Below are 26,749 nucleotides of genomic sequence, written 5' to 3' on the forward strand. Positions count from 1 at the left end.
ATGAGTTGATGAACATTTGGGTCATTTTCACTTTTTAGCTATTATGAATAATGCTGCTATGCACATTCATATAAAAGTTTTTATTTGAATGTATATTCTCATTTCTCTTGGGTATTAGCTAGGAGTGGACTTGGGTCATATGTTTAACTTTTGAAGAAATGAATCTGCAATATGTGGATGTGCATGGAATAGATGTTTTAAATTAGCATCTAGAACCATACTCTGACTTTTAGATGCCTTGGTTGGCTTAGTTCTGACTTGTAGAGAAGTCTTGTCAAATACTTTGAGGTGGGTGATGAGAACAAAGATACAATAGCCAGTATAAACACTGTGGCGTTGTGTAGATTTGAAAGGAAGTCTCGAGTTATTTCTGGGGACTCTGCCAGGTTTTAGCAGTTAATGGAAATTGGATATATGAATTACCTAAAAGAATTAATCTACTTAGGTGATGTAATTGTTTTTAACTCCTCAAAGTGCTAGACTTTGGTCAGGCTTAATGTTGTTTCTTGATAAGTGCTGTTTCCACCAATAATTCATGAAGTACATTGGCCATATATTGTCTCAGCTGGAGTGAGCAGTGATTCTAAATATCCTAGATAAAATATCAAATATACGCATTGGTATAATTAAATCTGACTTTGGTGTCTTCTGCACATGGCCCACTCCTAAATGCCGGCTCCTTTCTTACACGGACCTTTTGTGGGTTCCTCAATGACTGCTCCCCTTGCTGGGGACCATTCTCTGTTTCATTCTAACACTGTGAAAAAAAAATCTATAAAAAAAAAAAATCTGTGGCTAAGCACCTAGATGGTCCACTTAGCTTTTGGTTTGAAAATAGAACCTCTTAAGATAATCCAAGCCTGGCTACCTTCTGTGGCATTTTTATGGCCCACAGGAAAACTTTTCTTGCAAAATTGCAAGTACAGGCCATTTCTACTGCAACCCTCTCTCTCTGTTCTGCCATCAAAAGCCTCTTTGGATAGCCTACTGCCATTAGACTTTTCCTGATGACTTTAAATACAGGGCACAGAGACCAAGTTGTCCAAGTTTCTTAAAGCTCCTTTGCTAGACTTGAGGTAGGGGTGGGATGAGATAAGTACTCTCTTCTCCCCACTCTTGGGAAAGTGGAAAGAAAATGAACGGCACTCCAGAAAACTGTCTCCTAGGCATTCTCCAGTCTTCTTTTTTTTTTTTTTTTTTTATAAAAGATTTTACTGGGGAAGGGGAACAGGACTTTATTGGGGAACAGTGTGTACTTCCAGGACTTTTTTCCAAGTCAAGTTGTCCTTTCAATCTTAGTTGTGGAGGGCATCATTCAGGCAACCTTGTGGTTGAGAGGACGAGCTTGTGGTTGACAGGACGTGCTCCAATCAGCTGAGCCATCTGGGAGCTCAGTGGCAGCTCAGCTCAAGGTGCTGTGTTCAATCTTAGTTGCAGGGGGTGGAGCCCACCATCCCTTGCGGGAGTTGAGTTGTCCAACAGGCAGCCTTGTGGTTGAGAGCCCACTTGCCCATGTGGGAATCGAACCGGCAGACTTTGTTTAGGAGCACGGAGCTCCAACTGCCTAAGGCATCAGGCTGGCCCTCTCCAGTCTTCTTTGATCAATTCTGCCATTTCATTCCCTGGAAATATGCGAGACTGAGGATTGCTAAATGGGCTTCACATTCTCCTAGCATATCCTGGGTGGATAGTCTAGCATCCTTTTTTAGAATGATCAAGGCATTTAGCATCTATTTTTTTCAGCTTTGGAGCTTCTGCCAAAAGACATAAGAAAGTCTCACTTAAAATACCATGTACCTTAAAGTTTTTTTTAAACTTAAGGTAAGTTTTTTTTAAACTTAAGTTACCATGTACCTTAAATTTTTGATCTCATGGACCCCTTTGACATTCTAGTAAAGCCTATGGACCCTTTTCTTAAAGTAATGTTTCCATATGCATATAAAAAATACATAAGATTATAAAGGAAACCAATTATACAGAAATAGAGTTTTAGCCTCAGGTTCTACGGAGGTATAAGTAACCCAAGTTAAAAACTTACAGGAGGAAACTGAGACATAACGAGAGTAAGTACCTTGCTTAAGACCACATACTCAGTAAGTGGCAGTGAAACAATTCAAACTCTGGCAGTCTGACTCCATAGCACTGTTTTGACACTATGCATACAGAATCCCCCAAATTCATTTTAGGTTAAGGTAGCAACTACCTCAGTATTGGGAAAGTAGAAACAACAAATATTACTGCATGAACTCCACTCCCTGGTTCGGTGAGCATTACATGACAGCTTTGGTTATCTGAGGGGAGGGACAAACATTTAGAATTAATCCAAGCCCCATTTTTTTCCCTGGGCCAGGTAGGAGAAGACATCAAGTTCAAATATGAGACTGTGTCCACCTGCTGCTACATCCATGTGGAATACACTGTCTTATGGTTTAAGCCACTATTTGTTCAGTTTTCTTTTGCTTGTAGCTAACAGCATCCTAACTGATATACCAAATAATGACTAAGATCGAATATGCTGGCAACCCAGGAGAAGGGAGGCTTGAAGCCAATTACATTGATTTTAAAAAATAAATAAAATATGGCATTTCTTATTATCCTGTTAAAGGGTAAAATTCATACCCAGTGTGTTATAATATCTATCTCATAATGTTTACTGTGGAATTAAAGAAGATAATGTTCTTAGGAAAGTTGCTTTAAGTGGTAGTCATCATTACTACTCTTCCCATTAGGCTGAATATTTGGAAGTTGTGGGAAATAGAGAGGAGGCAGCAGAGAGGAGATAGGTGAATAAGCAAAAATAGTCTTACAAAGTCCAGGTTCATCAAGTGTCAAGAGTGCTGTTTACTTTATAAATGCAAAATATTTCCACATAGAACTCAGCCTGTGCATTTTTAGTTATTATTCATCTAGTAATGCCACACATTGGTATTGTCATGCTCCCTATTTTCCAGCTTGACTAAATGGGAATTTTGAAAACTAACAGAAATAATTGTTCATTCTTGTTCCTTAGGTAGGAATAGTAACATTTGCTCTGATGTTTTAATTATCCTTATACAATTATTTTGGCTTTTCACCACATGTATGCTCAGCAACTGGAATTTTTAAATCTGCAGTTCTGATGGAATGTTTTGGCTCAGGACTGCACATGGAAACGGTATCTTGTTTGTTGTCCCCTCCCACACTAGTTTACAGTGTACTACAGTGTACTAGATAGAGCCTCAGAGCAGTGAACACCCTGCCTAGCCCCTCATTGTTGGCCAATTTCGTATATTATTTGGCAGCCTAATTAAGTGGGAAACTAAAAGAAGAAAAGCTAAGGGGAATTGAAATCAGTAACTTCACCATCAATACAGGGTTGGAATGCCCCTTAATATTCATTCGTTTAGGAGCTAAGTATCTATAGTAGAAATGCTGAATCTGGGATCTATGGGTTGGTTTAGGGCATCTGGATTTGTATACATATTTTTTTTTCTTTTAATAATGTATGAGCGTGTCTATGTGAACTTTTCTGGGGAAAGGCCCCATCGTTTTCACCAGATTCTCAGAATGATCCTAGATCCTTCAAAAGGTTACAAACTATGGTACTAGCTCTTGACAGCGTTGTAAAAGGATGCAATTCTTCTAATGCAATTTCTACATCCATCTGGCAAGGTGGTGGTGGTGGCGGCGGCGGCGGCGGTGGCGGGGGGAGGGGGAGAGCCTTTACCCTAAACAAAAATGGCAGCAGCTGCTTCACACGCAGCCCCTCACGCAGAAAGGCTAGAAGGCCCCCCGCCACTTTCTCTCCACCTTCCCACTCCTGACCCCGGAAGGACTCCGCCCTCTGTCAGGCTGCTGCTGCTCAGTGCCCGGCTGCGACGGAAAAGCTGTTGTGGGCTGGCTGCACCTGGTCCTGGAGCACCAGGTACACGGGTGGAGGGTTGGGCATGGGGCGGGTGGGGTCGCGACGCCCGCCGGACAGAGGCGGAGGGCGGGGTGGGGTGGGGTACGGATCCGAGCGCCCGCCTTAGCCTCTGGACTCCGAGTGCGGGATGGAGGAACCGAAAACCCGAGGACGCTAGAGGGAAGCCCGCCCGCAAGGGGTGCGCTGGATCACAGTGGGCTCGCGTCCCACCCCAAGTGACGGTCTGGACGGCCAAGCCTAGCGGGAGCCCCTTTTCTCATCTTCCCGGTAAAGGAAAAGGACGACCGCAGAGGAGAGGTGGGGCTGGCGGTGCGGTCCAAGTTTCTGCTTGAATGCCACTGGTTCAAGCAGGGAGGGGTTTTTGCATGGGGAAGATTACACTTTCTTTGAAGATGCTTTGACATAAGGTTTGTCACGTCAGAGACCTTCTGTTAATAAAGTTGTTTCACATTTATTTCATGAAGGGATTACTCTTTAAAGATCTTGCACTTGCACAGACCTTTATTATTATTTTTATTTTATCATTATCGCAACTAAGCATTTTTGCTGTGTATCATCTCAGAATTCGGTTGTACAGATTTATGCTTCACGTCAAATTTGGGGGTGTATTTCAGACTGTCATTCTTGCTTGGATTATAAATCCAATTTGTAGAATAAAATTTTCGGGTGTTTAAGAAGCCAACTATTTATGACACATTTTATACTCTCCAGTGGTTAGCATGGAAAGGAGAGTAACGTTACACATAGTACAATACATTTGGTGATGTTTTAGGCCCCCTGTACAAATGTGAATAATCATGAAATTGCCTTCATGTTTATTTTAGTTAATACTTATGAAAACAACTGAAATAACTGTTTTTTTTAAAGTTACTGCATTAATGATTGAATTTGGAATCACTTCTTCAATAATTTTAAATGAAAGGTGATGAGGTAGGTAGTATGCAAACTAGACTTCTTTTAAGAGAACCCCTGCAGCAAATTGAACTGTTTATTTTCTTTCTCCTCTGCTTAAAAATTTGGAGCCCTCTATTACAAAGAAAATCACTTTGGGTGAACTACTCTCAGTATGTTTTCTTCTTAATGCAGTAGCACAAGATGGCTTGATAATCCCGTATCTATTTAATTACTAAAAGTGTTTCTCAAAAATAAGTCCGTTTTGAAGGTTAGGGTGTGGATAAATAAATGAGCTTTTATTTTATGAGTGTGGATTTTTAAAAAGCAATACAAGTAGGCACTTTTTGAAAAAATCAAATATTAGAGAAGGACTTACAGTGAAAAGCAGTGGTTCCCTCCCAACACCCCTAGTCTCATTCCCCAAAGAACCATTTTTTCACTTGTTTAACTGTTTCATCATAATTTCCTTTGTATTTCTTGATAACGTTTATATCAGTTTTTTGGTTGGGATAAATGTACTGTACTTCAGTTAGAACTAATTATACTGAGCCTTACCATTGTAATTAGAATATGGGTAAGGGGGAGTTAAGTTTACACTGTGTCACTAACAGGGAATAAGGTGTTAGTAGTAGCAGTAACCCACCCTAAGAATATTACTGTGTTTGATTTGAAAGGAAACTACTACTTAATCAGTGGTTTTAATACTTGTCTGAAAAAATAAGGTGGTATTACCAGAAGGGAGTAGTCTACTGGAGTCTAGCAAAAGAAAGAAGAGAGATATATGCAGAAATATAAAGGATTTAAAGAAAGTATAGCAAATAAGCTTTTATAGAGTGATTATTGGTAATTTTTATTTTCTCTTTGGTAGTGTTTATGCAACACTATCCATGGAAAAGAAATCATGTTATAAATTTGATAGGCATAAACGTACTGGAGAAGCCTATTCTTTTGTGCACCAGAGATAATGCTCAGGCTTTTTCTTGGTCTGGATAAACTATTCCTCGGGACCCATTAATGTTATGCTTACTAGGCAGCGGTTTTTACTTATTATTATTTCAGTTCTCTACAGTCTTTTATCTCACAGAAGATATGTTTTGATAGCCTAAGTATTCTTTCTTAGATAGTCATTTCCTTATTGTAAATGAATAAATTGGTAGACTAATTTGTACATCAATACTATGTGAATTTGTTCACTGTGTGTTCAGCTGGGTACACTGATAAAAGTGGGTGTCTGGCTCTACAAAGCATAGACCCAGACCCTGAGCTGTTATGCTTCTTTCAAGGTCTGCTACCTTTAAGGGTCTCTCTGAGTGACATCTACATCAGCTGTAGACATCTGACTTTTCTTTCTTTGATTTCAATAGAAGTAGGCATTAAAACAATATCAAAATTTTATAGCATGTATGTGGCAGTTCTCTGAAGATATTTAAAATGGGACTGTAGGAGAATAAATGCATAAGTTCTGAAGTTCAGTTCCTTTCTAGCTCCAGGAATAAGAGTCATGGTTCCAATCAGATTCCTTTCAGTATCATCCCTCCTTACCCACCCCGACTGTTATTTGAAGGAAATAAATGGGAAGGAATAGATTTTAAATTACTGTCTAAAAGCTGAAATGTTCATTTAACAGGAAAAGAGAGAATCTAGAACCTGTAGTTTTCTAAGGAAAAGTACTACCTGAATTCAAAGTTCAAATGTAACTCATTTTCTTTTGGCCTGCTTTGGTGATTAATAAACATTTATACGTAGCTCAAGAAAATTTGGCTCAGAATGTTATTTTTTTCAGGTAAGTGTAACATCATGAATAGTTAACTGCAAAATAAAAAAATCTGATATGAGTTACATTTTTAATTTGTATCTTCCATTTCATACAGTAACCAGAAATCTTTGTGGCTAATTAATATGTTTTTATGTTTCATAATGAAGATTAGAAGAGGAGTCATGTCAGAAGAAACAGTAAGCGAATCACAGTTTTCCTTGAAGACAGCAGCACTAAAAGTGTTTGATCTTCCTCTATCTTGGTACTATTCTCTCTCCCAGGTAAAAAAAAAAAAAAAAGAAAGAAAGAAACTAACATGGATTGAATAAGTTTATTGCTCAGAGCATATTTTGTTTACAGTATTACTAAATTGCCCTCCATAGGCATAGTATTGTTTTGTACTTCCCAAATTTTGGGATTTTTTTCCCGACTGATAGGTGAGAATGGTATTGTACCATAGTTTTAATTTTTATTTCTGTTATATGTTAGATTGAGCATCTTGTCATAGATTTAAGAGCAATTTGTATTAAGTGTGAACATTTTGAAGATTTTAGTTGTTTTTTTTTAAACATTGGAAAATTGCTTTCCAGATTAGCTATACCAACCCATAATCTCACCAGTAATATTTGACAATGCCTGTTTTTCAGTCTAGAAATCAAAAACACTTCATTTTTTATTCTTTTATGAATTATTTTTGTAGCCTTTGCCTTACTGATTCTACTATGCCACATGCTTTTCAATCCTAGGAATACTTTTCTGAGGCCAGGACTATTGTCCAACTTGTTCCATGGAATATTTTTTAAAATAATATAAAGGAACATTGCAGGTAAACTTAAAGATACATCTTTTACTCTCAGCCATGGTACTTAGTACCCAAAACTCATTCCATGCTATGAAATGCACTAAATGGGTCAGCAAACTACAGCCTATGGACCCAATCAAGGCTACCACCTGTTTTTGTAAGTAAAGTTTTACTGATACACCGCCATGCTCGTTTGTTAATGTTTTATTATCTGTGACTGCATTTGCATTACAACAGCAGAGTTAAGTGGTTGCAGTAGACCTTATGTTCCACAAGCCTAAAATATTTACTACCTGACCTTTTACTGGAAAAATTTGTTGATCCCTGTACTAAGAGAGCGGGCTATAGTTTGAATAGCATTAAAGGACCAAAAAAGGACCTGGGAAAAGCTCAAAGTTCTTATTTGGACAGCTCTGTAGTGTTAGAATTAGATTGACTTTTTATGAAAAAAGACATGAGATTTTTTTGCTCATTAGTTAACCCCCCGAAATAGACAGTCCATGTTGGATGCGATTTAGTTATATAATTAATTGCATAGTGAGATATATCATCATTGTGACTGAAGCAATTTCAACACATGACACATAACATGCATGGATTTAAACACAACTTGTCTGGTGCATTTTGACTCATGTTTCAACACTATGGGACTGTGTGATCTTTGGCAATAACATAATCTCTTTAAAGCCAATTTTTATCATTGACAAAAGGGATGAAAAACATAGTGTCTGGCACACAGTAAAGATAAGTAAGCACCCCAATAAATATTAACTCCTATTTTATTTTATTTCATTTATTAAGGAATAGTGTCACTTATTAAGGAATAATACATTTTCTAGGTATTTTTTCTTTCATTTATGAATACATACTTTAAACAAAATACTTAAGTCCCTTGAGCTTTTGTGGTTTTCTTAAAGATTACTTTGGTATATTACTATGTATCATGTTAAGAAAAACCGACTATTTTTCAGTTAGAAACCACCACATGAAGGGGTAAGTAGTTTAGTTGATTCTCCATATTCAGTGTTAAGTGAGAAAGATGAAGAATTAACCAAGCACTTAAAAATAAAAATCTACCTAAATGTAGTGTGGTATCCTGAATTGGTTCTGGAATAAATAAGAACATTAGTGGAAAAACTGGTGAAATCAGAATAAAGTCTAGTTAATAAGATCGTACTAAAGTTAATTTCTCAGTTTTGATAAGAGTACTATGGTTTTGTAAGATCTGAATATCAGAAACAACCTGAGTAATATGGAACTTTCTCTACTATCTTTACAACTTTTCTGTAAATCTAACATTATTCCAAAATAAGATGTTTGTTAAAATAAACTAAAATATTAAGAGCTCATATTTTTTCAATGCCTCCTATGTGTGAGTTACTACTTTATATGTTGTTTTCTTTAACAACAAACCTGTGAGGAAGATGTTAATACCCCTATTTGTCCAAAATTTATAGTTAGCATGCGACATGTATGTTCTAGTTATCAGATTTATTCAAAATAATATTTAATAAGCATTACTGTGTTTCAGTCAAGCTATATAGTATGGAGCAAGATGTAGATATAGCCCCTGCCCTTACTGAGCTTAGACCCTTAATAAGGCTCTCAGAGCCCCCCTCCCTCACCAAAAAAGACGTGTGTGGTACTGTGTGTGTAAATACTGTGTTAGATTAGATCAATTTAGTTCTAGTGAGAAGTTTATGCTGGGTAAAGTGAAATAAGGTTATTGGCACAGGAGACTTGTGTGTGACTAAATAACTATTCTGTTTCCAGAGAACATTCCATGAGGGGGGATAGCTTGACAAGAACATCAAACAATGGCATCAGGTTATGGAGTGGGGGGGATTGTGAAATCTGAGCACAAGGAACAGTGTCTTATTCCTTTCTTTGTATTTTTAGTTTGTGGCCCATAAGTTTATGCTCAATTCATGTTGAATGAATAAGACGTGTGTCTAGTTTTCATTTGTCTGAAGGTAAGGAAATGGAATATCATCACCTCAAAAAGCAACTCTGAGCTTTGGGATTCTGAGATGCTATATTTCCAGTGTTCCAGGCAATGACATAGGAAGTCATTGACTTTTCCTTTGGGGGAAAAAAGTAACTAAACGAAAAGTGATAGGCAAGAGTTAATATTAGAGACTTTCAAACCTTATGTTGTCTAGATTACTTATGATAAACATCTTTCCCTGGGAAATTTGCCTTATTTTTGTCATGGAAAAGTTTTCTTTTTTATGAGATTAGGACTATAAACTTTAGTGGAATTTTTTATGTAAACATAATACATCACATATAAATAGAACTTAGATTTTAATAAAAGTGAATTGATTTATATTGTATTTGAATTCATATTAGTAAAGCACATTATATGTCTGACAGAGTAGTTTTAATTTTGTATTTATGTTTCCTAATAGTTCTATAACTTCAGTGGCCTAGGATATACTGTGTTTCCCCAAAACACGGACAATCAGCTCTAATGCTGTTTTCTTGGAGCAAAAATTAATATAAGACCAGGTATTACATTATATTATATTACATTATATTATATTATTTTATATTATACCCGGTATTATATTGTATTATATTGTATTATATTGTATTATATTGTATTATATTATATTATATTATATTATATTATATTATATTATATTATACCCAGTCTTATATTGTTGTAAAATAAGACCGGGTGTTATATTAATTTTTGCTCCAAAGGACGCATTAGAACTGATCATCTGGTTAGGTCTTATTTTCGGGGAAACACGGTAGTAAAGTCACAATTTAAGAACACATGATCCCTTAGCTGTGACTGGGCCTATGTTAATAGATTATTGTCTTTAGTGCAGGTCTTCATTTTGTTATCTTACTTTTACTCATGTAATAAATACTGATCTTTACATTTGATCTAAATGGAGTATTTTTTATAATGAAGCCATGGGAGTTTATAAAATGTAATGAAGAGTAAGGTGTTCCTAATAGTGCTGTTTTTAGAATTTGTTATTGGATCTTTAGCATCCAAATTCAAGGAACCTTCCCCCACGCCCCCGAATCTCATTTGGTTGCTGTGAACACTGGAGGTATGATTCCAGAAGGAAAAACATAGAAATGGAAAGAAATAAAAATTTGGTAATGCCAGTAATAGAGACATTACTGAAGAGAATAATTCTTATTGTTTGTGAAGAGAAAAAATCTGGAGCAGTATTGGAATGTTTTAATTTTTCATGATAGTTTTAGAGGAATTTAATTGGAAGAAAACTAGAGTAAAGATAGTTTTAAATTTTTTGTTAGCTCACAGTCACTGAGGCCAAATGCTAATGGCAAGTGGAAGTAAATCATTTCTGGTATACTAGAAAACGAGTAATTCTTTTGGATTTATGTATAAAACCAAGATGTTATTTTTTTTTTTAAAGAAAAGCTTTGAGATATGATTGACACACATTAAACTGTACATATTAAAGTATACAATGTAAGTTTTGACATATATATGTAAATACCGATGAAATCCTTGCCGCAATCAGAGTAATGAATATTCCCATGATCTCCATACATTTCTCATTCCCCTTTATAATCTCTCTTTGCACCTCCCTTTTCAACTTCCCTCTCCCATGTTTCCCCAGGCAACCAGGAATTTGCTATTTGTCACTACATATTAGTTTGCACAGCTAGAGTTTCATATAAATGGAATCATATAGTATGAACTTGCTTTTGTCTGGCTTTTTTTCACTCAGCCTAATTATTTTGAGATACATACATGTTGTGTGTATCAGTAGTTAACTCTTTTTATAAGAGAATATCCATTGTGTGGATATACTACAGTTTGTTCACCTGTTCACATGTTGATGGACATTTGGGTGGTTTCCTGCTGTTTTTTTTTTCCTGTTGTTTTTTCATTATAAACAAACCTGCTAAGAACATTTTTGTACAAGTTCTCTTATAGAAGTACACGTATGCTTTCATTTCTCATGGGTCAATACTTAAGAATGGCTGAGTCATAAGGTAGGTATACGAGTATGTTTAATTTTTTAAGACAATGCCAGAGTTCTTCCAAAGTGGTTGTACCATTGGTATGGCCAGTCTTTTCAATTTTAGTCATTCTTATATAGGTGTCTAGTGAAATCTTATTGTGGTTTTAATTTGCATTTCTCTAATGATCAGTAATGTTTAACATGCTTTCATTTGCTTTTTTGTCATCCTTATATCTTCTTTGCTGTGTTCCAAGCTTTTGCACATTTTTAAATAATTTTTTTGTTTGTTTTCTTATTAAGTTTTGCAAGTTATTTATATGCCCTGGATAAAATTCCTTTATCATACATGTATATGCTTTGCAACTGTTTTCGCCTCATCTGTGGATCGTATTGTCATTCTCTTAACAGTGCATTTTTAAGAGCAGAAGCTTTTAATTCTGAAGTCCAATTTGTCAACTTTATAAAAATGGATTGGGGTTTTGGTATCATCTCAAAAAAATATTTGTTTAATCAAAGATCCCAAAGATTTTCTCCTATGCTTTCTTCTGGAACTTTTATAGTTTTAGGTTTTATATTAAGGTCTGTGATCCGTGAGTTAATAATTGTATGTGGTGTGAAGCATAAATTGAAGTTCCATTTTGTTGCAAAGCATATGGATCGATAATATTTTTCTATCACCAGTTGTTGAAAAGAATACCCTTTCTCTGTTAAATTGCCTTTATACCTTTTCCAAAAATTGCCATCCGTATATGTGTGGGTCTATTTCTGTACTCTCTCTCCTGTGCCATTGATCTATTTGTCTCTCTTTATGCCAATATGACTCCGTTCTTATTTATAGTAGCTTTATAAGTCTTGAAATCAGGTAATGTTAACTTTTTCTTTTTCAAAATTGTTTTGACTATTCTAGATCCTTTTCATATCCATGTGAATTTTAGAATTAACTATCAGTATCTATCAAAAACAAAGCTTGCTAGGTTTGTCATTGGGATTGCATTGAATCTATAGATCAGTCTGGTGACAATTAACATCTTTATTGTGTCTTTCGACCCATAAATGTGTTACATTTTTCCATTTATTTAGGTTTTCTTTACTCAGAATTATTTGCTGGCTTTCAGGATACATGTCTTTCACATCTTTTATCACATTTATCCTCAAGTATTTCATATGTTATGATGCTCCACAAAAACTGTTTCCCTTCCCAAGTTCTGCACCATTAGGGAGACTTTCTTAGGATTCTTGTAGTCTTTTCTGTGAGTGCTCGGTGGGATTCGTGAAAATAAACCTGCAAAATGTATGGATTGCCCCTGTATTTGCAGCACACCTCCCCGCCCCTCCTCAGGGGCTGCTCCACTCTCTCTTACTAATGCACACTCAGTCTCCACCGGTTTACAACCATAATAGCTGAATGCTTACTGAGGCCCTGCTGTGTCTTGTCCCTGCATGCCAGAGTGCATATCTTATCTCTCCCTGCAAATATCTGTGTCTCCTTAGGTTTGGGGCCAGTTGATTACCCTCCAACTACAGCTTTCTGATGGGCTCAAGAAAAATTGAGAACTTGCCATTCATTTGGCTTCTTTGTTGTTGTAAGGCTGGAAGTGACACACTTTCCAGCTTTCTACATCCCCCAATCCTAAAGCATTATTGTAGATTTCTGCATTTAGGTGATTAAATGCAGGACAAAGTTAGTTACCTCTTGCTTAGTACATACTTACATTACTGTATCACACTACTGTAGTTATTTGTGAATATATCAGTCTCTACTATTAGTACATTGCTTGAGATGAGCAAGATCTGTGTTTTCTGTATACTTGGTGCTTCCTGATAGATGGAAGGCATTCACTGTATGCTTATTGAATAGAAGTAGTACAATAAGATTTTAATTTTAATTTTCATAATGCAGTCCTTAATACATTGTAAGATGCTGAGTATTTGTTGACTAATTCACAAATAAAGGGGCTTATTCAGGTATTTAGAAATTGATGTTTGTCTAAATTGATGTATGTTTGTCTAAATTTCCAGATAAAAAAAATTTGATTCATTTAGAAAGTCTGGGGCCGGCCCGGTGGCTCAAGTGGTTAGAGCACAGAGTTCATAACACCAAGGTTGCAGTTCGATTCCCACATGGGCCAGTGAGCTGATCCCTCCCCAACTAGATTGAAAACAATGACTTGACTCGGAGCTGATGGGCCCTGGAAAAACACACTGTTCCCCAATAAAATTTATTTTAAAAGTCTGATTTAATCATTCCAATAATTTAAAATCTTGCTATGATTCAGACAGAAGACTTAGTTGCATAAACTAATCATTAGTTGTTCAACAAATATTAGTGGGGTTGAATTATTCTGTGCTCCTGTTGACTCTTTGGGTAATACTATATACCTGAGAACTTCAGAGCAGTGGGTAATAAATTATTACATTTTGCGGGGGATGGTTCTAAAATTCAAATTGAGCAAGCTGCTTTAATGAGTAAAATAATATTACCTAGGTAGTATTTAGAACTAGATTAGCTTAAGAATAATTTCAGTTCTTATGTCTTTATTTTAAGTGAACAAATAAAATACTTTTTTTCAATCTAACTGCATCTTTTCCAGATCAGATTTTCGCCAGTAGCTAAAAAGTTGTTTGTGGTAACTGCAGTGAGTGCTGTATCTGTAATTTTTCTGGCACATCACTTTAAAAGAAGACGTGGAAAGAAGAAAGGAAAAATATTACCCTGGGAACCAGAGCACCTCATACTTGAATATACAAAAAGAGCAGCATCAGACAAAGGTATGTAGAAATATCTGAATTAACTCTGCAAAGGAAAGTTTATATGTAAATCATAACTGGAGTACAGTAATTTAGTCTCCAAAATGTCCTTCCTTAATATTTAATTAATAAGTAATACAGATTCATTTTAGAAAGATTAGAAAATACAGATAAGCAAACAGAAAAAATATTAAAATCACTGGAAACTTTGTGACCCAGAAATAACTACTGATAATACTTTGGCACATATCTGTTCATTTACATTTACCTTTAAAGATCATATTGAGACATAAAATTTTATACGGTAGTCTCCCCTATCCATGGTTTTGCTTTCTGTGGTTTCAGCCAACCATCAGAAAACATTAAATGAAAAGTTCCAGAAATGAACAATTCATAAGTTTTAAATTGTGTGCTAACCTAAGTAGAATGATGAAATCTTGTGCTGTTCTGCTTCATCCCACTCGGGACACGAATCATCCCTTTGTCCAGCATATCCTCGCTGTATGTGCTCCCCACTCAGTCACTTGTCAGCCTTCTTACGTAGTTACTAGATCGAGTGTCACAGCATCGCAGTGCTTGTGTTCAAGTCGCCCTTCTTTTACTTCATAATGGCCCCAAAGCACAAGAGTAGTGATGCTGACAAGTTATGCCAAAGAGAAGCCATAAAATGTATGTGTAGGGAAATACAGTATACATAGAGTTCAGTACTATCCATGGTTTCAGGCATCTACTGGGGGGACTTGGAATGTATTCCTGGCAGATAAGGGTGACTACTGTAGTATATACAAGAAAATAATTTATATATTTTAAGTAAAATGCTGATCATACTTTTTGTAACCTCTTAAAATATTTAATATGTAATAATGTCCTTCCAGGTCAATAAATGTATCTCTGTGCTATCATTTTAATTTTAATTTATTCAGTTTTATTGAGAAATAATTGATATGTGCTATCATTTTTAATATGTACCTAGTGTTAAAATTGTACACATAAACCCAAATTTAACCAGTTCCTTATTGTTCCCTTTAGGGTGTCTTTCTTGCTATGCATATACTTGTCTGATTATTTCCTTAGTATATAAAGTTCTATAAGTAAAATAGCTTAGTTGTCTGTTAGCAGAAAAATCTTTAAAGAATCTGTAGTTTTTGTTGGCAATATAATACACATTGCTAAATTGTATCAATGAAAATAATTTCTTGAGCATGCTGGATTTTTTATTAATTTTTTTAATTTATAAATTTATGATTTAATGTAGCATATGCTTTTGTGATTCGTTTGTACAGCAAATAATTAATGATTATTTTGTGCCAAGTACAGTGAATATTACAACAATAATGATGGCTCTTAGTGAGATGTTATTAGCTCTCAGGTACAGTGCTAAATGCTATATATTCACGTGTTGTTTAAACTTTGTATCAGTCCTATGAATTAGGACTGTAATTCTACGTTATTGTTCCCATTTTATACATAAAGAAAATTGAACCGTGGAAAGGTTAAGTGACTTGCTCAAGTTCATATATCTAATAAATACCAGGATTTGAATTGAAATGTGTTTTCACTGCTGCATTAAGATAATCTAAAGCACAACATCTGCTCTAGATGAGTGGATAGATGGTTAAGGGAGATAGATGTATAAAAAGGTAATTACAACATAATGCGATATGGATAAGGTTTTGATGTGATTCAGGAGAGGAAGTACTTATATTTTGTTAAATTTATAATTTAAAGGTTCATAGTTGCCATTATTTTTATACTGATCACAAGAGACCATCAAATACCGCCCTGATTAATAAGAGGAATGTTTTATTCTTCATTTCAGGAACAGATTTTAGCAGCGTTAAGATTTTAGCATATAGATATGCAGATTTTAAAAATGGTGTACATTTAATAATTTACACAATTGAGTGAAATGTGTTTTAAAATCAGCTTTCTGAGTGAATATCACATGAACTTTGAAATGTTACCTAAAATTTATCATTGGGCTTATTGATACTTGTAACATATATGTTTGTTTGGTAGGTTCAAGTTGTTCCAGTAGCAGACAAAATTTGACATTATCTTTAAGTTCTGTGAAGGACAAAGGATCTCAGTCTTGTAACTATGCTAATGGAGGACTTTTCAGTAAATACTCAGGTTCTGCACAGAGTTTGGCCTCTGTAAGTAAAGAAAACAATTTATTATTATTCTTATAAATTTGTTTTTATATCAGTCGTTATCTCTTGGTTTAAGTGTTATACAATTATAGATCTTAGTATGGAAAGAACCTGAAGAAATCTGATTGAGCCTGTTTTCTTCAGGCAAATAAAATTATTCTTTTGCTAAATATTCAGCCAGTTTGCTTCCACGTTTTTTTGAGTAAGTGATGTGGTCCTGTGTTGTCCTATGAAAATGGTGGTGATATAGAAATGTTGCTTCAAACCTAGATGTCCTGCAAAAAACTGGAAAATGCATCCAGTCTTTGTACTAGGTCGCAAAAATCCCTGGATGAGCCTGCTCAGGAAAAAGTGTTCGGCTTGCTGAAGCCAAGTATGGAGTTCCTCACCTCTTTCTTTGGAGTATTAACATAGCATTGATTGACAAGTGAGAAATGAAGTTAGTATTTGTTTAAATCTAATATAGTTTAAAAATCATTTTTAAAAATAGGTAGGAGATACACTTGCTATTAAATAAAGAAGAGGCAAGAAATGTGCAGGAAAAGATGTGTTCCTGGTCCTCTCACTTCCCCTCCGGAGACAAACTTTGATAGTTTTTTATGTATATACTTCCAGGGAGTGCATGCCTTTACCATCATGTATATTCAATTAAAAAAATAGTTTATAGAACATCGTATTTTGTTCTGTACTTTTTATATTTTGTTGGAATATAGAGCTGCCCCATTCTTAAATGCCTAAAAATATACTAAATTTGTAAAGGCTATTCTGTGGCAGGAACACTAGGTCAAAAGGCCTGCAGACGTTCAGTTCCTCTGTGAAACTGAGAGGATAATGAAGTGTATGTCCATTCTATAATTTGGATTTCCTCTGTGTCAGAGAATGCCTGTGTTTTGAATTTTCTCAACTGAAAATTGAAGCTATTCTTAACAAGGTAGTAGAGAGAGTTTCATGATAATAGTATGAGTAACAAGCCTTTAGCATCACTTTTCTATAGTTGCCTCAACTGACCTATTGATTCCATTGCCAGGTCTGTAAACAGATTTCTGCTTTTTAATGAATGCCAAAATAGGGTCATAACAACAGGAGTGGAAAGGAGGGTCCACAAAACTAGGTAACTGGATAAGAGAGGGATGGGAAGAGAAGTTAAAGATGACTTTTCATTTTCCAGTTTGAGAAATTATGGATGGAAGTGCATACTATTAGTGAACTTGGAAGGAGGAAGAGTTGTTTTTGTCCCTTTTGGATACAACCTGTTTGAGATGCCAGCAGAAGAGCCAAATAGGCAGATGGAAATGTGGGCTTAGATTTCTCAAAAGAGGACAGAGCTGGAGTTAGAGATTTGGGAGCTAACTGCATACAGATGACTGAAATGATTGGCTCAGACTTTGCTAGAGAAAGGAAGATGACAAAGCCCTTTCAGTCTTCGTTGTCTGTTAGCAGAAAAATCAGCATTGTAATAAATTCTAAAAGGAAAATAAGCTAGTGTAAAAAAAAATAAGCTAGTGTAACATAAATAAAGCCACTTTCAAGTGGAGTTAGAGCTGCCAACCCAGAGGAACTGCCTTGCATGTCTTATGCCTCAAGCCTTTGGAATGTTAAAACAGAGCAAAATAACTTCCGGATTGAGCATAAAGTAGCTTTATGTTCCAAACAACTGCTTTGCAAAGATAACAAGAAATCAGATATTATGACTGCCAGACTGATGACTCCCGGACTGAAAATTAAAACATTCTTTAGAACTAGAATCACTCTGTTAGGTTATCTGCACTTAGAAATGCCTTCCTTCGTTTATGTAATTGTTCTCCTTCATTGATGTAGTTGTTCCCCTTCCCTTCCTCATAAATACCCCTTGCCTCTGCCTCCTAATCGAAACACTGTTTGGGCTTCTACCTGAATCAGTGCTCCCCGAATAGCTATTCTTTTGGATTTCAAATAAATGCTTGTTGCCTCTCATTTTAACCTTTGATTTTCAAGTTAATACTAGTTACCTCAAATCAAAGTAGATGTGCATAATATGTATAAGTAAATACCTAATAAAACAGTAAACTATAAAAATAACTTCTTGATTTTTGATGGAAATAACTGCTTTATCAAAATATTTTTTCTACTTGTGTATATCTGAGTAAATAAAGCCTCAGAATTTTTACGGTCTATGATTCCCGAGTTTGATTGAATATAATCAGATTTGTTTTTTCAGGTAGAAATTACATGGGTTGTTTTTCCCAAGAATACAATTTATGTAAATAATTTATAAATGTAAAATCACAAAATACTATCATAAAAGAGATTTTGAAGTAACTTCTGTTGATCTTAATTTTAGGTCCAGAGTGTCAATTCTTGTCATAGTTGTGCTTGTGGCAATTCTAATTCCTGGGACAAAGCAGATGAAGATGATATTAAACTTGTCAATATTCCTGTGACCACTCCTGAGAACTTGTACTTGATGGGTAGGAATAACAGAATATAGTTTAAGCTATTGTACTCACATTTAATGTGAGACTAAAGAACTGAATTATTCTATGGGAAGCAACTGTAATTGTAAAATGTACTTATTTCTATTGACTCTAGTCTACATAACACAACCTATTGTATTAGTTTCCTGAGGGTGCTGTGACAATTGACCACATGGTGGCTTAAAACAACAGAAATTTATTCTTAGAGTTCTGGAGGCCAGAAGTCTGAAATCATTATCACTGGGCCGAAATCAAGAGGTCGTTAGGGCCGTGCTCCCTCTGGAGGCTTAGGAGAGAATCTGTTTCTTGCCTTTTCCAGCTTCTGGTGGCTTCTGGCTTGTGGCCACATGACTCCAGTTTCTGCTTTCCTCTTCATATCACCTCTGTGTGTGTCAAATCTCCCTCTGCCTCTCTCTCATAAGGAAAGTTGTGATTGGAGTTAGGGCCCACCAGATCATCTGAGACAATCTCCCCATGTTGAGATCATTCATTTAATCATACCTGCAAAGACCCTTTTTCCTTATAAGGTAACATTTATAGTCGTAAGTTAATCACATCTGCAAAGGATGTGGTAGGACCTGATATCTTTGGGTAGCCATTATTCAGTCTATTATCCTCACCTAACCTAATCTATTGACACTTACCTAATGAGTCAATCAGAAACCACTTAATCTGTTTTCATCTAGCTGTCATTTGTATTCTTCTTATATCCAGAAAAGATTTTAAGTAGACAGAAGGCCTGTGTTTTACATCCCGGTTGGCTTGACCATGAACATGTCTAGAAAGTCTCACGGGAGCCCAGAAAGAGAACCAGAGAACATAACACCGCATCAGATTCAAATAATTTTTTCAAATGCTTTCCCCCGTTCTTTTCTACTCTATTTCAGGCTATATTCCTTTTAATGGAAATGCATATTAATTTAAAAACAAAACCAAAAAAACCTTGATGTAGCCCTGGCCAATGAGCAGTAAAGGGGATGATGACTTGGCAGCACTGTGTCCGCTGAAGCATTCCCACACTCTAGAATAATTAAAGACATCATCTCTACAGAGAGTGTTGTCACTGTAGGTACTCCTGCCCATGGGGAAAGATGTAAGAGTAGTTCTTTTGCCACCATTTCCAAAGGTCTCTAGGGAATTAAGTTCACTGTGCTTCTAGATTACTCTAACTATGTCTAGTAAACCTACCTTACAGCTCTGTTGGAATATTGAGAGTTACAATTGAAGAGACATAAAGCAAAACTAGAGAAGCTGCTAGGAGTCTGAGTATCATAGAATCAGGATTAGTAGGAGCTGTGAATGACGTGATTACCCACCTCTTGTTTCAGTTGGCTTTACAAGATTGATGACATTAAAAAAAAAAAAAAGAAGATTGGTGACATATGTTTGGATTCCAGTTACAAAACTGACAGATGATATGTGATAGTTTGGGCTATGTTCCACAGTGAGGTGAGATGTGGTACTTCCGGAGAGACAACTCTGCTGTTACATAGTTATTCCTACGTTTAGCCAAAATAATCAGATGGATAGGGAGTGGATGAAGTGAGAAAAGGCTGAAGGAATTAGATTTGTATAGTTTGGAGAAAGGAGAGTAGATGGTGATATACAGTAATTGTCTTTTAAATGCATACATTTGTAGAAGGAAGATCTAGGCAGTGATTCTTTGCTACAAAAAAATTAAACAAGAAGGAAAGGCCTAAGTTGCATTTAAAGAACATTTTTCTTTTTAGAGTTATAAGTTCTCCAGATAATGAAGAAATGATTTTTGAGGAGCGGTATTCCTTTTTTTTAAAAATAGTTTTAGGTGTACAAAACAATGTAATAGTTAGACATTTACACCCCTCACAAAGTGATAACCCCTCTCCCCCAATCTACTACCCCTTTGACATCGTGTGTAGCTGTTGCAGTTCCACTGACCCTATTCCTTAGAGGAGAGGTATTTTTAAACTATCATATCTTAAAAACATCTTGAGAATGACTTGCCCAGATTCTTAAGTATGTTTTAAATATGTTTTTCTTTTATATGTCTCGGAAAATTAAGGTCATGAAATATTCTTATTTTGATAAGCCCTTTATTAAATGGAGAAAACGGGGCACGTACTTGTATTCACCTATTTTCCCACGTCAGGGATATGAAATTCCTACTTGAACTATAATCCTTTATGGTTCATCCCATAGTCTTGTAGATTTTTTAACTCTGGCCCAGCAATTTATCCATCCAAATCAGCAAGTTGGTATCTTAGTGGTTTCAGACACCTTTTAGTGGGAAAAAAAGATAGAAAAGACTTTATTCTAGACTTCTGTGCTATTATCTTTCCTCTCAGCTTTACTCCTGAGAACCTTTATAAACCTGATAGCTTCTTATCAACTAGTTTCTTTTATTTACCTATCAGTTTTCTTTTTAATTCAGGGGGATATTTTGAAAGATGGTTGTGTGACTATAAAAATTAGCCATTATTGTTGGGCTTTTAATGAATTGTTAATATTGTTCTAGAAAAATTCCAAGCACTATATACGTTTGAATTGCCTTGGTCATTTCTCTCTGGTTTTCAGTTGACTAGAACTGTAGGCCTGCAATATCTGGGAAATTATGATTCTACTATGAAATGATGTGAACATGAAATTAACTCCTTAGTGCCAAAATTATAGTCAGACCGTGCCATTGGTGATAACTGTATGAAAAATACTTCAGACCCCAAATGATTTTATTTTGGCTTTGGTTTTGCTTATTTACAATTGTTCTGTACTTAATTTTTAGGTATGGAATTGTTCGAAGAGGCATTACGTCGATGGGAACAAGCTCTAACCTTTCGAAATAGACAGGCTGAAGATGAAGCCTATGGTTCCATTAAACTGGGTGCAGGAGATGCCATTGCTGAAGAAAATGTAGATGTAAGGGTGATTTATTTGCGAGTGGTCTTCATAATACTGGAAGAATCAAACTATTTTTAATGTTGATTCAGTGTACTTGCTTGCTGGGGCATTTAATAGAACTGTTTATTTTTTCCCTTGGGATTATTTGGGGATGTTTCCTATTAGGCTTTTTCTGTTCCGTTAGTTGTTAAATCCTAAGTTTGCAATTGATCATCAAATTTCCTGATTTTCTAAGAATATATAGAAGTAAGCAGATATGATTTCTAAAGGAATTTTTAAAAGTCTGTTTTGTGTTTTGGGTTACATAAAAATCACATAGAGTTAGAGCTGCATTGGTACTTACTGATCATTTAGAATAGTGATTCCCACATTTGGATGTGTGTCAAAATCATCGGAAAGGCTTGTTAAAACACAGATTTCAGGACCCCACCCCCAGGGTTTCTAATTCAGTGGGGTTGGGGTAGATCCTTAGAATTTGCGTGTCTCCAGGTTCCCGGAAAATAGGGGACCTCACTTGGAGAATACCTGATCAAGTCCAACTCCTTAGTTTTACAGATAAAGAACCTGAAGTCCCAAGAACTGAGGTGATTTAGCCGGAGGCACAGGTAGAGCCCATGTGTCCAGGCTTCTGCTGTAGCACTTTCACCACTCAACATCAGTTTTTATATCCTTCACTTTTGCTGCCTTTCCTTTAAAAGCGGGAAATGTTTAGAAGCTTAACATTAAAATATAATATTTACTGTGTGTGCTTTTTGTCTCTTTGTAGGATATTATTAGTTCTGAATTTATCCATAAACTTGAAGCTCTGCTGCAAAGAGCATATCGTCTCCAAGAGGAGTTTGAAGCTACCCTGGGGGCATCTGATCCTAATTCCCTTGCTAATGACATTGGTAAGATGGATATTTTGTGTGGTTTTTATTAAGTATCTGATTTCCTTTTTTCTATTCTTGGAACCATTAGTGTAAGTGTACTAACACGGTTATATGTTTTTAGAAAATAGCGAAGAGAAAAAAGTTCTGACATATTTTTTTTCTTTCAGTTTTATCTTTCAAGTCAACTTAATGCCCTTAAGATATAAATTCAAATAGGTACCATGGGTAGGATTGTGACATTATTTTAAAATTACATTCTAAGTGGAAGAATACCAGTTAAAGTGTGAGAGGGAGGAAAAAACAGTAATATAAAAATGGGACATAGACACACCACCTCAGAAACATGCATGCTGCTCATGGTGTACATTTACAATATTTTAAGTAATTATATTTCTTGGACCTTATTTTAATTGCAGGCTAGATTTTGATGTTAGTAGTCGATACATACACTATTACATGCCATTACCTTTGTTTCCTATTTTAAAAAGAACTTTGAAGAAACTTCTTAAGTAAAGTCTTAAAGGGAAAGCATGATTAAACTTGCTTCTTCAACTTCTGTAACTGCTCCAAGGTGAAATAAGACAAATTATATTACATTTCTTATTGTTAAAAATAATTTGTCTTTTCACTTGAGGAAGGTTGTTGTTTTCCAGTAAAGAAAAAAAATAGTTAAGGAGTGTTAAGCTTTTCCACATTTATTTATAAACATAAAATACTGAAAGTGGCTTCATTTTGAGATATTTACGTATCTGTGCATTTTGAATTTAGGTAAAAGATTTCATTTGTACACCTTGCAGATAAGTGTGAGTTCAGCTCAAGACCACTGCAACAAAGTGAATATTGCAATAAAGCCAGTCAGATGAATTTTTTGGTTTCTCAGTGCATATAAAAGTTATGTTTAACCCTATTCTGTAATTATTCAGTGTGCAATAACATTATATCTGAAAAAAACAATGTACATATCTTACTTTAAAAATACTTTATTGCTTAAAAATGCTACCCATCATTTGAACCTTCAGCGAGTTATAATCTTTTTGCTGGTGGAGGGTTTTGCCTTGATGTTGATGGCTGCTGACTGAGCAGGGTGATGGTTGCTGAAGGTTGCAGTGGCAATTTCTTAAAATAAGACAACAATGAAGTTTATTACATCGATTCACTCTTCCTTTCACAAATGGTTCCTCTGTAGCATGTGATGCAGTTTGATAGCATTTTACCCACAGTAAAACTTCTTTCAAAATTGGAATCAACCTCTAAAACCCCGATGCTGCTTTATAAGTCAAGTTTATGTAATATTCCAAACCCTCTGTTGTCATTTCAACAATCTTCACAGCATCTTTACCAGGAGTAGATTCCATCTCAAGAAACCACTTTCTTTAAAGCATTCACATATTAATAAGCAACAGAATATAAAAAAAAATAGAAAAATGAACAAAGCAGATAAGGAAGCAACTTACAAAAGAAAAATTATAATACTGCAAATATAAAGAAGCATGGGTAAATCTCATTGCTGAGATTTATCATAGAATGGATCTGGGAAATAAAGTACTTTCACTATCAAGAAAAAGAAAAGAAACTGCTTTCTTTGTTCATTCATAAGATCTTTGTGCTTTGAAATTTTTCTTGTCTTTCAAATAAAAGCATTTTTAAACTAAGGCATCAGTACTGTAAAAAGTCAAGGTATCTTTTAAAGTTTTATCATGAGATTACAGCAATTCAGGCTCCATTTCTAATTCTAGTTCTCTTGCTATTTCCACCACAGCTGCAGTCACTTCCTCCACCGAAGTCTTGAACCCCTCAAAGTCATCCTTGAGGTTGGAATCAACTTCTTCTAAACTTGTGTTAATGTTAATATTTTGACCTCTTCCCATGAATCATGAATGTTCTTAATGGCCTCTAGAATGGTGAATCCTTTCCTGAAGGTTTTCCATTTACTTTGCCCAGATCCATCAGAGGAATCACTGTCTATGGCAGCTGTAGCCTTATGAAATGTATTTCTTAAATGATAAGATTTGAAAGTCAAAATTATTCTCTGACCCATGGTTTACAGAATGGGCGTTATGTTAGCAGGCATGAGAACAACATAAATCTCATTCTACATCTTCATCAGACCACTGTGGTGACCAGGTACACTGTCAGTGAGCAGCAGTATTTTGAAAGGAATCTTTTTCTGAACAGTAGTTCTCAACAGTGGCCTTAAAATACTCAGTAAACCATAGTATAAACAGATGTGCTGTCATCCAGGCATCCAGTCTTTGTTCCATTTGTAGAGCAGGCAGAGTAGATTTCGTGTAATTCTTAAGGGCCCTCAGGTTTTTGAAATGGTAAATGAACATTGGCTTCAACTTAAAGTCACCTGCACTAGACCCTAACAAGAAGTCAGTCTGTGCTTTGAAGCTTTGAAGCCAGGCATTGACTTCTCCCCTCTAGCTATGAAAGTCCTAGATGACATCTTCTTCCAATAGAAGGCTGTTTTGTCTGCATTGAAAATCTGTTGTTTAGTGTGGCCACCGTCATTAATTATCTTGGCTAGATCTTCTGGGTAACATGCTACAGCTTCTCCATCAGCACTTGCTGCTTCACCTCCCACTTTTATGTTATGGAGACAACTTCTTTGCTTAAGCCTAATGAACCCACCTCTGCTAGCTTCAAACTTTTCTCTGTAACTTCCTCACCTCTCTTAGCCTTCGTAGAATTAAAGAGCGTTAGGGCCTTGCTTTGGCTTAAGCTGTGGATTAGGCTTTGGCTTAAGGGAATGTTGTAGCCGGTTTGATTTTCAGTACAGACCACTAAAACTTTCCTCTATATCAGCGACAAGGCTGTTTCACTTTCTTATCATTTGTGTGTTCACTGGAGTAGGATTTTTCATTTTTTCAAGAACTTTTCCTTTGCATTGACAACTTGGCTAAGTATTTGGTACAAGAGACCTAGCTTTCAACATGCTTTCTCACTAAGCTTAATCATTTCTAGCTTTTGATTTAAAGTGAGAGGTGTGTGACTCTTCCTTTCACTGGAACAGTTAGAGGCCCTTGTGGGGTTATAGATTAGCCTAATTTCAACATTGTTGTGTCTCAGAGATAGGGAGGCTCAAGGGGAGGGAAAGAGAAGGGGCACGGCCTCGGTGGAGCACTCAGAACACATACATTTATTGATTAAGTTCGCTGTCTTGTATGGGCACAATTCGTAGTGCCCCAAAACAATTAAAATAGTAACATTAAAGATCACCAATCACAGATCACCATAGCAAATTTAATAATGAAAAAAATGAATAACCAAAATGTGACACACAGAAATGAAGTGAGCAAATGCTGTTGGAAAAATGGCGCCAATAGATTTGTTTGATGCAGGGTCGCCACAGACCTTCAATTTGTAAAAAGTGCAATATCTGCGAAGTGCAATAACTTGCAGTACAATAAACTGAGGTATGCCTGTATTAGAATTATGAATTACTGTTTATATGTCATAGTAACAGTTATATAAAACCTCTTTGCATTAATTTTGGTCCTTGCTTTTTTTACACTATATTGTCACCAAAAATTATTCATTAGACGAGTATTTTTTCATAGTTTCTCTGCTCTTAGTATAGTTATGATGTTTTGACATATGGAGATTACAGGCCAGAAACACATGGACAATATTTATGTTAACAAATAGAATTTGTCAAAGCCTTCTTTTTGTATTTGTTTCTTTCTGTATATTTCTTTTGTGACTTTTAGAATGTAACTTCCTTTTGTAACTTTTTGTAGCTGTTAGAATGGCATTTATTAGAGTAAGTAGTAGAAAGAACAGAAGGAATTTAAAAATAATTCAAACGTAGAAATTAGAATGGAACAACTAGAAAAGGTAGGAAAGTGGTTAACGGGCAAGGAAACCCACAGAGGAAAAGAAGTAGGAAAAAATTATATGTATTTTTTAAGGGGAGAAAAGGAAAAGGGCCCCAAGACTTTTAATGTCTGTTCTAGGAATGGACGCTTTGCCCCTCCCTGTTCCAATCTTCTACTTGCAGTTTTTTTCTAGCCTCATGGTAAGATCATGTAGCTGTGTAGGTCTTGTACTTGTTAGCCTTGTAATATGCATTTCAGGTTTTGTTCTTTGTGGCATGCCCAAATTTTCTTTTTTCTATGCACAGTAGAGGTTGGTGGAGTCCATCTCTGATTTCTTCAGGTTATCAGCTTATAAAGGTTTCTTAGGTTTTTGCCCAGTGGGTCTGCTTTGGCCTCACATTGCACCTGGAAAAATAAACCCAAAAAACAAAACTCTAGGCAGATGGCTTAATTTCTGTGGCCTTCAAGTTGTTTCTCAGGAAGCTGTTGTTAATTTACAACTCTTTAATGGAT

General features: G+C 35.7%; 1 protein-coding gene across 5 annotated transcripts in view; it reads left to right on the plus strand.

The window, feature by feature from the left end:
* The first annotated feature begins 3,748 nt into the window (after positions 1 to 3,748).
* Positions 3,749 to 26,749, plus strand: part of MIGA1 (mitoguardin 1) — a 74,429-nt gene continuing 51,428 nt past the window's right edge. For 2 of the 5 annotated variants that reach the window (XM_074334974.2, XM_074334976.2), the window contains exons 1-7: positions 3,749 to 3,904; positions 6,722 to 6,835; positions 13,907 to 14,084; positions 16,083 to 16,219; positions 18,537 to 18,663; positions 21,428 to 21,561; positions 22,310 to 22,433. In XM_074334974.2, the coding sequence (XP_074191075.2) occupies positions 6,737 to 6,835; positions 13,907 to 14,084; positions 16,083 to 16,219; positions 18,537 to 18,663; positions 21,428 to 21,561; positions 22,310 to 22,433 (799 nt within the window). In that variant the 5' untranslated portion in view covers positions 3,749 to 3,904; positions 6,722 to 6,736. Of the gene's footprint in view, positions 3,905 to 4,000; positions 4,312 to 4,771; positions 4,835 to 6,721; positions 6,836 to 13,906; positions 14,085 to 16,082; positions 16,220 to 18,536; positions 18,664 to 21,427; positions 21,562 to 22,309; positions 22,434 to 26,749 lie in introns of those variants that run through there. The other 3 variants (XM_074334975.2, XM_074334972.2, XM_074334973.2) reach the window with 3 other exon arrangements.

Source organism: Rhinolophus sinicus, chromosome 14, assembly GCF_057876585.1.
Source record: "Rhinolophus sinicus isolate RSI-liver-muscle chromosome 14, RSI-T2T, whole genome shotgun sequence".
Taxonomy (NCBI): Eukaryota; Metazoa; Chordata; class Mammalia; order Chiroptera; family Rhinolophidae; genus Rhinolophus; species Rhinolophus sinicus.